At 37.2% G+C, this 15730-nt stretch overlaps 1 protein-coding gene across 4 annotated transcripts in view; it reads left to right on the top strand.

The window, feature by feature from the left end:
* The window catches only part of PRKD1 (protein kinase D1), a 372587-nt gene that overhangs the window by 318227 nt on the left and 38630 nt on the right, over positions 1–15730 (top strand). For all 4 annotated transcript variants that reach the window (XM_050798342.1, XM_050798343.1, XM_050798345.1 and 1 more), the window contains 4 exons: positions 1563–1842; positions 3484–3536; positions 6034–6106; positions 8223–8329. In XM_050798342.1, the coding sequence (XP_050654299.1) occupies positions 1563–1842; positions 3484–3536; positions 6034–6106; positions 8223–8329 (513 nt within the window). The remainder of the gene's footprint in view (positions 1–1562; positions 1843–3483; positions 3537–6033; positions 6107–8222; positions 8330–15730) is intronic.

The raw sequence follows: 15730 nt of genomic DNA on the forward strand, positions 1-15730 counted from the left end.
GAGATCGAGACCATCCTGGCTAATACGGTGAAACCCCGTCTCTACTAAAAAATACAAAAAATTAGTCGGGCGTGGTGGTGGGCGCCTGTAGTCCCAGCTACTCCGGAGGCTGAAGCAGGAGAGTGGCGTGAACCCGGGAGGCGGAGCTTGCAGTGGGTTGAGATGACGCCACTACACTCCAGCCTAGGCAACAGAGCCAGACTCTGTCTCAAAAAAAAAAAAAAAAAAAAAAAAAAAAAAAAGAGAGAAAAGGGTAGATACGTGGTCCTTCAAAATGAATGCAGACTGTGGAATGGTTGATTTGATTCTCCATAGCCATTTTACACAGCTGTCACAGAAAATGGAAACCTCACTAATTTTAAAATTAAAAGTTTGTTTTAGAAGTTATTATTTTTAGTCCCTGCATACTTCCTGGAAGACACAGTAGTGATTAATTTTTTTTAATATGAATTGCCTTAAAAATGATGACTATTGGCCAGGTGCAGTGGCTCATGCCTGTAATCTCAGCACTTTGGGAGGCCGAGGCAGGTGGATCACTTGAGGTCAGGAGTTCTAGACCAGCCTGGCCAACATGATGAAACCTCATCTTTACAGAAATACACAAATTAGCCAGGCGTGATAGGATGCACCTGTAATCTCAGCTACCCAGGAGGCTGAGGCAAGAGAATCACCTGAATCCAGGAGGCGGAGTTTGCAGTGAGCCAGGATTGCACCACTGCACTCCAGCCTGAGCAACAGAATAAGACTCCATCTCAAAAATAAATATAAATGAATAAATAAATAAATAAATGGCTGGGCATAGTGGCTCACTCCTGTAATCCCAGGACATTGGGAGACCGAGGCGGGTAGCGTGAGGTCAGGAGTTCAAGACCAGCCTAGCCAACATGTTGAAACCCTATCTCTACTAAAAATATAAAAATTAGCCAGGTGTAGTGGCAGGCGCCTGAAATTCCAGCTACTTGGGAGGCTGAGGCAGAAGAACTACTTGAACCCGGGAGGTGGAGGTTGCAAGGAGCTGAGATCACGCCACTGACTCCAGCTCAGGTGACAGAGCAAGATTCTGTCTCAGAAAAAAAAAAAAAAGACCGTTTTAAAACCAGTGTCTAGTTGTCCTCACTTAAACTATTCACTTGGCTATGTTATTACATTAACATGTATTGAGTGCCTTAAAGAATAGGTTAAAATTTAAAAATAGCCATGTCTACCTAAATGCATTTCAAAAGTGTTGTGATTCTACCTCACTGTTATAAAAATTATCATTTATTTTCTAAGTCTTAGATTGTGGTGAAGATTCAAACTCATTATTCCTAACCATACTTACTCTTGCCACATGAACATAGCATAAAAAGTCACATTTTCTAGAAAAAGGAAATAAGGTTTCCCATAGTAAAGCTATTTTTTTAAATTTGGCTTAGCAATATTCTGTGTTTTATAGTTTAAAACTATTTTATATAAATGGTGGTTATTTGTGATGTCATTTTTCACATGTTCTTGGCATGAACTTTCTTTGAAAGTTTACATACTTTTGGTAAACTACCTTTAGCACTTTTTTTCTTTCACAGGAAATTCCTTTATCTGAAATTTTATCTCTGGAACCAGCAAAAACTTCAGCTTTAATTCCTAATGGGGCCAATCCTCATTGTTTTGAAATCACTACGGCAAATGTAGTGTATTATGTGGGAGAAAATGTGCTCAATCCTTCCAGCCCACCACCAAATAACAGTGTCCTCACCAGTGGCGTGGGTGCAGATGTGGCCAGGATGTGGGAAATAGCCATCCAGCATGCCCTCATGCCCGTCATTCCCAAGGGCTCGTCCATGGGTACAGGAACCAACTTGCACAGTGAGTCTGCCAGTTTTCTAATCAGCCCAAAGCTCATCATGTGCCTACCCATTGCTTAGTAAACATGTGCCCTGTCCTTCCTAAGAACAGAATGAACAAAGACTCCTTGGGGATGATTTAGTTTATTGGAGAATGTACGGTCTCTAAATAAAAGCTGCTGCACATACTAAGATGTTTAGTTTGTTAAATTATCCTATTTTATTGTAGGTATTTTATATTAAAATTTAACAAATTCAGATAAACTCTATGTATTAGGCAATTACAGACCTCTAGAGCTATTGGTTGTAAAAGAAGAAGCAATCTGGCCAGGCTCAGTGGCTCACACCTCTAACCCCAGCACTTTGGGAGGCCAAGGTAGGTGGAGGACTTGAGCCCAGGAGTTCTAGTCCAGCCTGGGCAACATGAAGAAACCCTGTCTCTACAAAAAAATACAAAAATTAGCCAGACATGGTGGCATGCGCCTGCGCTCCCAGCTACTCTGGAGCCTGAGGCAGGAGAACTGCTTGAGCTCAGGAAGCACAGGTTACAGGGAGCCAAGATCAAGCCATTGCATTCCTGCCTGGGCAAAAAGGAGGAGAGGAAGGAGGGGGAGGGGGGAGGAGGAGGAGAAATCTAGCCAGCTTCAGCTTGACATGGAATGTGAGAGAAGAAGAAGAAGATAGAAGGAGATGGAGAGGATGAGGAAGAAGAGGAAGAAGAAGAAAAGAAGAGGAGGAGGAGGAAGAAGAAGAAGAAAGGAAAGAAAGGAAGGAAGGAAGGAACGAACGAACGAACAAACGAAAGAAGAGGAGAAAGAAATCTAGTCAACTTTAGCTTGACATGGAGTGCAAGTCTTGTTATTTGCAAATCTGAATTAATAAGTTTCCCTAAAGACACCTCACCTAGTATTCTGTGCAGGATATGGTAATTTGATGTGCAGAGTACATGGTAATTGGTAATTCTTGATCATTTTATCCCAGGAAGAAATCTCTGTTCATTAATTGAATGAGATACATTTGCTAAAATGCAACCTAGATCCAGTATTGAGGATAAATTTTAAAGAAGAAATTTTAGAGAAATATTTGAATAAAAAAGTCATTTATTTTTAAATTTCGTAATAGTTACTTATAATGAAACCTATGAATTAACCTCTGGTTTTTTACATTATAGTGTTATCTGTTGATGTGTCATAATTTTTTAGTTTATCTCTACAATCAAAATACATATTAATAGAATATATACGCCTATTTTGGTGCTAAGCACTTTACATGAGATCTCTATTTTAGTGCCTAATCCAATTCCAACAGGTAGACTTTAACGATTGGCCTGTTTTACAACTAAGGAAATCAGTGTCTCTCGAGCGAGATTAAGTTGTCCGAGTTTGTACCAAAGCTGTGAAGTAGCAAAGCCAGTATTTGAATCCAAGTCCTTCTGGCACCAAACCCTAAATTCACAGAATGTTATTTTTCAAAACCAAGTATGGTGAATATGTAATTTTGAAAAGAAATAAATATTCTAATGACATTTTCTTAGAAAACCCTAATTGCTGTGATTTATTTAAAACCACTTTTGCAGGATGATTTGTAAGCATGTATTTACTTGTGTTGCTATCACATCTCTTACTGACTTTTTGTGTGCATATTGTTTTACATGCATTTCCAGGAGATATCTCTGTGAGTATTTCGGTATCAAATTGCCAGATTCAAGAAAATGTGGTAAGTATGTACCTACTAATATAAAACTTGGTAATGTGATTACTGGAAAATAAAAGCATCGTAAAATAGGTTTTAAAATTCATTTTAATTTTTTAGTAAATTTTGAAAAGCAAAATAGAATTTGGATACTTTTCTGTGATATTTTAGAAACATTAAATGATATAGATTTGTTTAGTAATTTTTTTATAATCAATTCTGTAATATAGAGTCATATATCTGTTTATCTCAGCTAGGCAATTATAATGTGATGCCTGATTTCTCACATATTTGCCCTTCTCGGTACTGGAATTTTAATGGTTGATATTACACAGTAAAATAAATACAGCAGCAGAATAAGATAAATTTCTTGCTTTGCATAAGTAGCTTAAAAATGCCATTGTTCTCATTCCTTAGTTGCTACCTAGAAGTGCTGTATTATGACAAGGAGTTGCAAATGTTCTTATAGTCACTTGTACACATCAAGGAGACTTTAAGAAAGTTGCATAAATCGAATCTTATGGGTTCTCATTTTAGCACCCTAGTCACCTGTGCCACGTAACTCCATCCTTGCAGCTTAGTTTTTGAAAATTGTAGATCAGCCATATTATGAAATATTTTACAGTCTGTCAAATGTTTGCTTTATTTGTTATATTTTATCCCTAAGGCAAGTAGCCAAAAAGTAATAAGGCCTTCTACCTCCTCCTGTGACCCAGACCCTTTTCTCTATTTTACCTGCTGTACCTATGGCCAAAAGAATGCAGTTTACAGCTTATAGTTTATAAAAATTTGTTTAAAAAATTAACTTCATGAAACTCTATTCATCCTTACTTTATCTTTGAAGCCTACATTAAAGTGACATAAAGTAAACAGCCAAATACGAATTAGAGAGGACTAGGTAAACTTTATAGTGAAGGTTAGATAAATTCTTGTGCTGTCAATCATGAGATAGATTCCTAAAAAAATTTCTTTTCTGCAGACTCCTATTGCCTTTGCTTAGCCAGGGACATTTTAGGAAATACAAGTTATTCTATAAGCCTCTTGGGAAATTCCTGATAGCTGTGGAGTTGTTCCACTCTCTTCAGCCACTGTTGTCTACTGAAAATTTTGGATCAGCCATTGAGTTATCAGAAAGCCTAAAGAACACTTCTCTTAACAGATGAAGTAGCTTGAAATCAGAATAATAGAATAGTATTAATATTACTTGTCTTGTCCCTAGACAGCCTTGAACTCATCCTGTGGATACTTTGAAGAATCACAGGATGGAGACAACTTGTAGTTATTTTCTAGGGGGAAGAACAAAGGAAAAAGATAAGGATTTGTAGGATATGGAGAGGGTAGGATTTGATATTAAAGGACTTCTTTTTTTATTATACTTTAACTTCTAGGGTACATGTGCAGAATGTGCAGAAGGACTTTAAAAAATAAAGTCAAGTATAAGGGTAGAAGATAGGTGGAAAATCTGATAGGATGTAATAGGAATATATAAAGGAAAAAAGTATTACCTTGTGATTTCGTCAGCATGAAATCACAGACAATAAAACATAGATTTAAAAGATGCTTTATTTAACAGTTATTATTTCAAAGAGAAAGCATTAGACTTTTGGAACTTGTTAGCTCCCGAAGTGATGAAATTGGACGAGTTTAGCTACTTCACAGATGAGAATTTCATATGGGTTGCCATCCTTCTGCAGCCTCTCCAGCTCACTCACAGTGATTCAGCCTCCTCTTCCGTCACTTTAGGTTCATCTGCATGTGGGTGACTAATAAGGGAGCAACCTTTTCATTCTAGTCATACGGGGAGAAGTGGTTGGAATCAGGATTCACACAGACATGTGATTGGGAACCGTGATTATTTAATGACATTTCCAAATAGCCATCTCAACAGGCAAATATCTTTTTTAATACTTACAGTAAATCACATTGTATGGTTTTTAGTCATCTTTCTTTCTAATGAAACATATGTGCTAGCACATTAGAAAACCTCTGCCACTTAAGATCAGAATAGTTTTCATAACATTATGTTATTACATTAATTAAAGAGTGTGCTTTGAGGCCACACATGGTGGCTCACACCTGTAATCCTAGCATTTTGGGAGGCCAAGGCAGGCAGATCACGAGGTAAGGAGCTCCAAACTAGCCTGACCAACGTGGTGAAACCCTGTCTCTACTAAAAATACAAAAATTAGCTGGGCGTGGTGGTGCGTGCCTGTAATCCCAGCTACTCAGGAGGCTGAGGCAGGAGAATCTCTTGAACCCAGGAGGTGGAGGTTGCAGTGAGCTGAGATTGCACCACTGCACTCCAGCCTGAGCAACAGAGCGAGACTCCATCTCAAAAAAAAAAAAAAAAAAAAAAAAGAATGTGCTTTGAATATTACAGTCATCTCAGATTTCTAGCATTTCTGATTTATTTTAAAAATATTTAATGTTTATAATATATTTAATAGAATTGTATTAATTTTTAGGACTAATGTTTTGTTCTGCTTCATGTTTTTTTTTTTCATTGGACTTGTACCTCTAGGACATCAGCACAGTATATCAGATTTTTCCTGATGAAGTACTGGGTTCTGGACAGTTTGGAATTGTTTATGGAGGTAGGTTATCTCACTGAGCATTTTTATGAACTTAAAGTTTTCCCTAGTTATATTTTTAAAAGCATATTTCCAGGAAAAACATAAAAGGGAAGACCTATGTATATATATTTCTGTGTATCTTTCTGTGTTCTGTCTTTAAAAAATTTTTTTGAGATAGTTCCTACTTGGAAAATTGGTATATTTCTGTTTCGAAAGAGAAAGTTTCATACTCCCGAAAAACCTTTCTTCTTAATATAGACAAACTCTACACACAGTACTGAAGAAGTTTGGAATATCAGACAAAATATTGAGAAAACAAGGAAGTTATGATTTGTAAACAAATTAATTCCATTTTCTTTTGGCATACTTGATCAGAAGTCCATTCATGTTAGTAGACAAAACAAAATTTAACCTTCCAGTGTCTTTAACAATATATTTGTTTCCTGAAGGATTGAATTTTTTTTAATTTTTGAGGTGAAATATCAAGTCTTTACCTATTTTCTTATTGTCAAGCTCTTTGGTAAGTTTATTATTCTAACTTCTGCTATTTTAGATTCCAGCCAGTTAAAGAATATTTTTCAAGTCTTTAAAAAATATTTAATATTAATGCTTTATTTGCCCTGTAAAATGACCTCATAACTTTCAGTTCCTTAATATTATCAGTAAGAAATTATTTCTTGTGGTGAGGTTGAGTGTTCTGATATAATCACAATGTTCCATTCAATTTTATTTATCACCATATAATATTGTACTTTTTAATTTAAAAGGTAATTAAGTTCTACTCTATTTTACAATGTAATGTTGAGTCTTATAAAATGCTCCAGTGGTTTCTTTGATGAGAAACCTATCATGAGCCACTAACCATTGTACCATTTGTTAATGCATAACTGTATAATAGAGGGGACCGATTTGTTCAATTATTGCTCTACAGTATAATAGTTGCATGCCAAAAAAAATTATGGTAGATAGATCATGGTTAATATACATAACTGCACATCATATAGGGGTGAGACAAGGGTGACAAATGAGAGTAGAGAGACCACCAGATGCCACAAAATTTGGGACGTCCAACACTGAAGACCAGGAATAGGAGGAGGCTGCCACATGGAAGACTGAAACTTTAAGATTAGACACAAATGGGGTAAAGTAGATGAGAAGAGTCTTCGAAGAGAGGTCAAGTACTACAGTGATGGAGGAGTAGAGACATTATGGCCTTGAAAAAAGTACTTGCAGGAAAATGGCTGAGTTGAAATAGAGACTGCAGTCAATCATAGAGTAAGAAATGATGTTAAGGAAGTAGAGAACATGAACACAAGCTGATTTGATAGTGAAGGAAAACAGTCTGGAAAGAGAAAGAATAGTGAGAGTGGGATATCGGGTGAGTGAACACTAGATTTACAAGTGTTTTCATTTCTTATTTTCAGATTCAGTTAACACTGCTACCTACCACAATATAGTAGTGTAGAAGTTAAGAACTTGGGGGTGCCCCGTAGAATTCCTGAAAAGTTTGTTGCAGTAGTTAAATGAGGTGTAATACACATAAAGGGCCTATTATGTGGTGATGATGATGATTATGATAACTAACATTTTTTGAGTGTGCATAGTTACCAGGGTATTTTGTATACTTTATATGCCTTCTTTCATCCAATCTTCTCCTCATTGTAGATGAGGAACCTAGAATTCAGAAAGAGTGAGGGATTTGCTCACAGCTAATAAGTGGCAGAGCCAAGACTTTAATTCTTTCCCCTATAACATACATTATCTTATCAGGACTTTAAAGTTATACTTTCTAAAGGGGAGTTAATTTACTGGTAAAACAAATATTTTCTGTATTAAGTAGCTCAATATTCTGTTTCTAAGACATACATTTTTGTGTAAAAAATACCAGGCTGTTGATACATATAGGTTTTAATACCCCAATTCTTTTGTGTTCTAAATTACGGCTAATTTTAAAGCACATATTTGATTTAGAATAATGAAATCTTTATATATATGTGTAAGTCAGTGCTCTTTAGAAATGTTAATTTATTCAGTGAAATATGTTTATCATTTCTTTAAATGTCCTTGCAAATTTTAGTGTTCTTTAAGATAGATCCTATTTAATAACATACTAATGCTCCCCTTTTTCATTTTAAAGGAAAACATCGTAAAACAGGAAGAGATGTAGCTATTAAAATCATTGACAAATTACGATTTCCAACAAAACAAGAAAGCCAGCTTCGTAACGAGGTTGCAATCCTACAGGTACTTCTTTGGTTCTCATTCAGGGGAAGGGCATGAAAATCCCTCATCCTTTACTTCTGCAAAGCGAAGAAATTTCTCTAAAAAACCTGTGGCGTAAATATTTGGGAACACTTTAAAATAATTGAAACGGCAGATCAAGTATCAGAACTTGCCTGAATAGTGTCTTTCCTGAGTCTAGGCAGCAGTTGTTCTTTTTTATGTATTTAATTCTAGGTTTCAGTATATAATTAATATTCATTAAATGGGTAATGTTTCAGCATTTACTCGTAGTGGACATGCTGAGACCATTTTATTTTATATTACAAATGACCTTGCTGTCATAAACACGTCGTCTTTGTGCTGTGATAATTATATGAATTGGGTGTGTAACTGTCAGCATATCAGTTACGGGAGTGAGATGTGTCTGAGAAGCAGATCATCTTGATGTTATTAATGCCCTCTTTGTCTCTCACTGTAAGCCTTTCATTTGACATCGAGCATGTCACTTAACTTCTCTCGTTACTAACAGTCCCTTTTTTCAAACCAGAATTTGATAATAAAATATATTATGCGATAAAGATTTTTGTCACCATTAAAATTTTTTTGCAGACCAAAGGGAAATAGAGCAGTTGTTTGCTAAATGTAGTCATCATGGCTATCTAGGACACTCAATTGAGATCATTGATAAGTTCCTGTTTTTATATAACTGACATAATTTTTTACTTCTCATGCAAGCATGTCATGATTTTTAATTCCCCGTTTTAATGGACAGTTTTTTTCACAAAACAGAACATTTCATTTCTTCATTTATAGTTTCATTTAACTGCCATTTGTTGAGTTTCATATAAGAAAAAGCTGAAAAAGATATGATTTCTGCCCTAAAGGAGCTCATGTACACAGAGACAGCCACAAATATTGCCTGCTATACAGAGAAAAATAACATAGACTTTTCTGGGACTTGGAATTTCTAAAGATGATGTTTTTGTGGCTCTAGACAACTAATGTAGCACAGAGAACTCACAATGCTGTATGCTTACGTGGGGAAGAAAAGAACCATGGATGTGAACATACTAATTAATGGATTCATGGCTTAGTGTCTGTTAATCAGTTACAAACAACTGGAACATTGAGGTGCAGATGACATCTGAAACTCTAGTAAATGACATCTTTCCTAACCTGGCCTTTGCACTTCCAGTGTCCACCTCACTGTGGTCTCCTGAAGGAAGATACTATTGCAGGGAAGGAATCCAGAGTCAGCATGTGTACAGGAGATATTTATTCTTCATTATACGATAGTAGAAGAGAGCTTCATGGTTAACACGGTTACATCTTTCTCTATTTTACTGCAATTGCAGAAAACTAACTAGATGTTGGGGTTCTAATTTTCTGTGTCTTGGCCTTTTAATTGGCTTTCCCCAAGTCTGTCAACACAGTATCAGCAACTGATTCCAGAGGTAGAAAAATAAAATACGGCCGGGCGCGGTGGCTCACACGTGTAATCCTAGCACTTTGGGAGGCCGAGGCGGGCAGATCACCTGAGGTCAGGAGTTTGAGACCAGCCTGGCCAACATGGTGAAACCCCATCTCTACTAAAAATACAAAATTAGCCGGGTGTGGTGGCAGGTGCCTGTAGTCCCAGCTACTTGGGAGCCTGAGGTAGAAGAGTCACTTGAACCTGGGAGGTGGAGGTTGCAGTAAGCCAAGATTATGCCATTGTACTCCAGCCTGGGCAACAGAGCAAGACTCCTGGAAAAAAAAAAAAATGGAAGGAAGGAAGGAAGGAGAAAAATACACCTGAAATATAAACTACCTCCCAATTCCTCTTCTAAAACAGAGGTCCCCAGTCCCCGGGCCGTGGACCTGTAACTATACGTGGCCTGTTAGGAACTGGGCCACACAGCAGGAGGTGTGTGGTGGGCAAGAAAGCATTACCGTCTGAGTTCCGCCTCCTGTCAGATCAACAGCAGCATTAGATTGTCATAGGAGTGCAAACCCTATTGTGAAGTGTGCAAGAAAGGGATCTTCTGGTTGTGCACTCATTATGAGAATTAAATGCCCACCCTCCCCCACTCCTGCCGCCATGCTCCCCTGGAAAAATTGTCTTCCACTAAGCCCATCCCTGTTGCCAAAAAGGTTGGGGACCACGGCTCTAAAATATTAGATGCAGACAACTCAGATGCAATAAATATACATTTGGAAAATCTTCATCATAATAAGGTTTTCTAAAGAGTTTAGTTAGGTTGAAAGTCCAGTTCTGCTCCTAGAGCACACGAAAAGGTCAAACATCTCTGATAGCCTGAAATCTCAAAAGTTTCCGTTACTTATACTTAACCTCACTGCCCCTAACCATTCTTTGCCTTATTCATCAAACTAGTATTTATTGAGTACATATGATGAGCCAAGCACTGTTCTAGGTCCAGGAGATACAGCACTGACAAAGGCACACAGGTCTTTGCTGTCATGGGTCTTTAAATTGTATCACTCAGCTATGCTTAGTTATGCTGAGTTGGATATTTGCAACAAATTTATGTATTGAATTTTCAATCTCATAACCTGTACAATGGGTCATGTCTAGGCTTGGTTTAATTATATACAGATACTAGGTTCAGTAGTTCATGCTTTATTATAAAACTGCCAATTATTTTAAAATATGTCCATCAAGAATAGGAAACTAATCATGTCTCCCAAATGAAAATAAACCAAGAAAGAAAGAAAGAAAGAAAGAAAGAAAGAAAGAAAGAAAGAAAGAAAGAAAGAAAGAGAGAGAGAGAGAGAGAGAGAGAGAAGAGAGAGAGACAGAGAGAGAAAGAGAGAGAGAGACAGAGAGAGAGAGAGAAAGAAACCCTTTTGAACTCCTTTTTACCATTGTCAAATACATTAGTCTCTCAGGAAAGATAGTAATTCAGTATCCCAAGACAGTGAAGTTCAAGCTCACCTGTTTTGAGTCCTTGCTCATATATCACTCTCTACAGACACATGAGCACTATTCTAACACCCTATTTAAAATTGCAGTCCAAACCCCCTTCTCCATACTTCTCTTACCCTGATGTTTTGTTTTCTGTAGCAGTTATCACTTTCTAACCTGCTATAGAATTATATTTATTATATTTGTTGCAAGTTCCTCTCACCACTGTCAACCTTGACCCTACCACTAGAATACACACTTCGGGGGGGACAATTACCGTTGATTTGTTTAATAATGTATCCCCACTGCCAGAAATTGTTCCTGGCATACATCAGCTGCTAAATAAATTTTTGTTGAATTAATTAATTAAAGTTGTACAGAAACACCATCTTATCATATAAAGTATCCACATTCATAGTATCCAACTAGGTAGCAAAAGGCTGGTTAGTTAGTTAGAAAGGATTATGTTTGTTTGCTCTGCAGAAACCCTCACCGTGTCATTTTATATTATTATTAAAACTAGAGCTCACCATTTTGCACCTGAAGAGATAAAATATTAATGAGGATGGGAGTGGGGGTTGGCTTCCAACTCACTAACTCTCATATGTTAAAAAAAAAAAAAAAAAAAAAGTACCATGATTGACGTCAATTGAATGGAGAGGAAGATTTTCTTTTACTAATCTTGAGAAATAAAATTCTAATCCTCTGCATATAAATAGGTAATATCCAGAAGCATTTGGTGTCTTCTACTTTGTGGTCCTCTAGCTTATGGAAGCTGGTGCCCTAGTAGGGCCTAAGAAGTTTTGCCCTCCCCCTTCCTCCTCCTTGTTCTCCAGAGGCAACCATGTGGGTTGAAATGCCAGTGGGGCAAAATCCTCCTCATTCAGCTCTGCTAGGTCCTCAGATCAAATTTTGATTTGTTTCTGTTCTTGTGAAAAAGCACCTGAGCTTGTAGAAGACTTCAAAGTTGTGTAAATAGGGAATGTGAGAAAAAGTAGAGCTCTCCATTTTTTTTTCCATTTCATTTTCTCTGTATAACTTAGATGAAGGCCTTCCAAGATCTGATTTAATCATTAGAAAACTAAACTCATTAGATATTTTTGAATAATTGAAATTAAGGCAACTCTAAGTGTTAATGGCATATCATTTATATCTCATACCATTTGGAATAGCTCTATTTTCATTATCTGTAAATACTTTGTTATTATTATGTTTCAATGGGTGTTAATTAATGTAGATATTGGCCAGGTGCACTGGCTCATGCCTGTAATCCCAGCACGCTGTGTGGCCGAGACAGCCAGATCACCTGAGGTCAGGAGTTTGAGACCAGCCTGACCAACATGGTGAAACCCCATCTCTACTAAAAATACAAAAATATGGTCAGCTGTAGTCCCAGCTACTCAGGAAGCTGAGGTAGGAGAATAACTTGAACCCTCCAGGAGGCAGAGGTTTCAGTGAGGCGAGATTGTACCACTACACCCCAGCCTGGATGACAGAGTGAGACTCATCTCAAAACAAAAAAATTACTGTAGACATTAAGCTTATTTCATAACATTTACATCATCCCGTGTATATTGTTTTTGAATTTTCTGTTATTCATTTCAAGATAAAAATAAAAGGATGTTTTATGATTATTAAGGATATCACAGAAAAGTGACCTTCATAAGGACATGCAAATATATCTTAGAGCATTTAAAAGCTTTTTTTGTTTTTTGGGAGAAAGGGTCTTGCTCTGTCATCTCACTGGAATGCAGTGGCATGATCACAGCTCACTGCAGCCTTGACACAGGCTCAAGCAATCTTCCCACCTCGGCCTCTTGATTAACTGGAACTACAGGTGTGCCCCACTAGGCTTGGCTAATTTTTTTTTTTTTTTTTTTTTTTTTTGTAGAGACAGAGCCTCACAATGTTACCCAAGCTGGCCTTGAACTCCTGAACTTAAGCCATCCTCCCACCTCAGCCTCCCCAAATGCTAGGATTACAGGCATGAGACACTGCACCAGGCCAGTTAGAAGGTTAAAATCTGAAGCAAATAACACTAGTATGATATATTTTATGTATTTTATAATTTAAATCAACAGACTTATTCAGTCATAACTAATTTTTATTTTCTAATTTTAGAATATCACAGTGCATATGAAGGTTAAGAAAAATACATGTACATAAAATTCTAATGGATTCACTAATATTTTTCCCCTTTTCTTGTATTGTAACTTTCATTTATTGATACAAGGAACAATACTAGAGCTCCTATTGATAATACATGAAAGCATTTTGGAATTTTAAAAGTACTGAATATAGAATACAGAATGTAGAAAAAATGAATTTTATGGTTCATAAATTATTCTCCTGTATTTATCTCATAAAATTACCTCCACTTTCCTGGTTTATATTCTCTTCTCATCCAAGTCTGTCTTCATTTAAAAACAGAACAATGGCTTACACCTATAATCCCTCTCAAAGTGGGAGGATCAGTTGAGGCCAGAAGTTAGAGACCAGCCTAGAGGTAACTCACAACTCACAATAGGAAAGACACAGAATCAACCTAAATGGCAAAAAATGGTAGACTGGATAAAGAACATGTGGTACACATATACCATGGAATACTATACAGCCATAAAAAAGGAGATCACGTCTTTGTAGCAACATGGATAGAGCTGGAGGCTATTATCCTAGGCAAACTAACACTGGAACAGAAAACAAAACACTGCATGTTCTCACGTATAAGTGGGAACTAAACACTGAGTACATGTGGACACAAAGAAGGGAGCAGTAGATACTAGGTCCTACTTGAGGGAGGAGTATGGGAAGAGGATGAGGTTTGAAAAACTACCTATTGAGTACTAATGCTTATTACCTGGATAATGAAACCATCTGTATACCAAACCCCTACAACACTCAATTCACATATATAACAAACGCTATGAACCTAAAATAAAATCTTTTTAAAAGGTGTGAAATATTCACATTAGCATTTTTGGTACTCAAATTCAAGGGAAGAAAACAGATCCCCCTCTAGAACCTCCAGAAAACAAGACAGCCCTGCCAACCCTTTGATTTTAGTCCAGTAAGACCCATGTTTGTTTTCTAACCCCCAGACTGTCAGACAATAAATCTGTATTGTTCAATAAAAAATTAAGTCGGTGTGGTAGTATGCACCTGTAGTCCTAGCTACTTGGGTGGCTGAGGCAGGAGGATCACTTGAGCCAGGGAATTCAAGGCTGCCATGAGCTATGATCACACCACTGCACTCCAGCCTGTGCAACAGAGTGAGACCTTGTCTCCTGGAAAAAAGCCACAAACGATAACAACGAAGTGTGGTCTTGATTTGTCTAGGCTGCCTCTCATAGCTATGGTCAAATCTCTGCCACACTTCAAATTTGTACTCTGCTCTTCTTTCATTTCTTGTTTATAAATTCCCCTCTTGTCATTGATTTCTACACCTTTCTTAAAGAAAATACACGACAATGCATGGCTTCTTTTTTTTTTCTTTTTTTGCCATACCCTTGATTTCTAAGGCTCATTCCTTCCTTTTTAAATCTCTCTTCTCACTTCATCCCTGTACTTACCAGAACCAACTTTTCCTTCCTTGCTAACTCCTCTATCTTCCTAAACTTCTCCCTCCATTCATCTAAAGGATTTACGCACATTCGAAGCTCATTCCCAGAGCGAGGTCATCCATTTTGAGAGAGTCATCTGTCATCTCTTAGGCCATTCCTTAATACAGCTCTTGAGTCCAGTCTTCCACAGGCACTTCAGTCTCACTTTCCATCCTTAGGACATCTCCACTTTGCTGTGCTGCCCCCACCCGAACCCAATCAGCCTAAAGCCAAACATGTGACCCTAATGTTTTTCCCCACAAGATATTCTCTCCCTTTGTGTATTTTTCTATCATCCTTCCAATTTCTCAAGAAGGCAAGAACTCTTCCTTCAATTAATGAAAATATTAAGTCATTCGACAGTACCTGTGAAGCCTTTCATTCCTTTATACAAAGTGATTTGCTGGGCCTTCGGGCCATATAAACATTAATAAAACCCTTTAAAATGTTGATACTCTGGGCAGTCAGATACAAGTAGTTAGAAGTCAGAATCGCTGTGGAAGCACAGGGGAAGAAGTCATGGATTACCACAGATTCAGGGAGAGCTTTGAAGAGAAGCCTGGCATTGGCAAAACCTGGAAAGATTCATGCGGTTTTCATAGGCAGAGAAACGGTGGAAAGGGTCATTAGGGCCAAGCAACCACCTCAGCAACATAAACAGTTTTGAAAAGCTGAGCGGAAAACTTTGGATTATTTTATAAGAGTGATCTTCAAACATTTTTCTTCATGTGCTCTCAAAAAGAATTCTGAAAACTTTGTACCTCCTTGTGTATTTTTAAGTTGGCATCTAGAACTATTTTGTCAAAAATTGTTTTAATTTTCTAGTGGATGGAAAATATTGGTATTTCACAATAAAGCTGTCATATCACTCCTTCAAATGTACCCATTATAATATAAATATTATAGACGTTTGATACC

The sequence above is a fragment of the Macaca thibetana genome, chromosome 7 (assembly GCF_024542745.1).
Source record: "Macaca thibetana thibetana isolate TM-01 chromosome 7, ASM2454274v1, whole genome shotgun sequence".
In the NCBI taxonomy this organism is placed as follows: Eukaryota; Metazoa; Chordata; class Mammalia; order Primates; family Cercopithecidae; genus Macaca; species Macaca thibetana.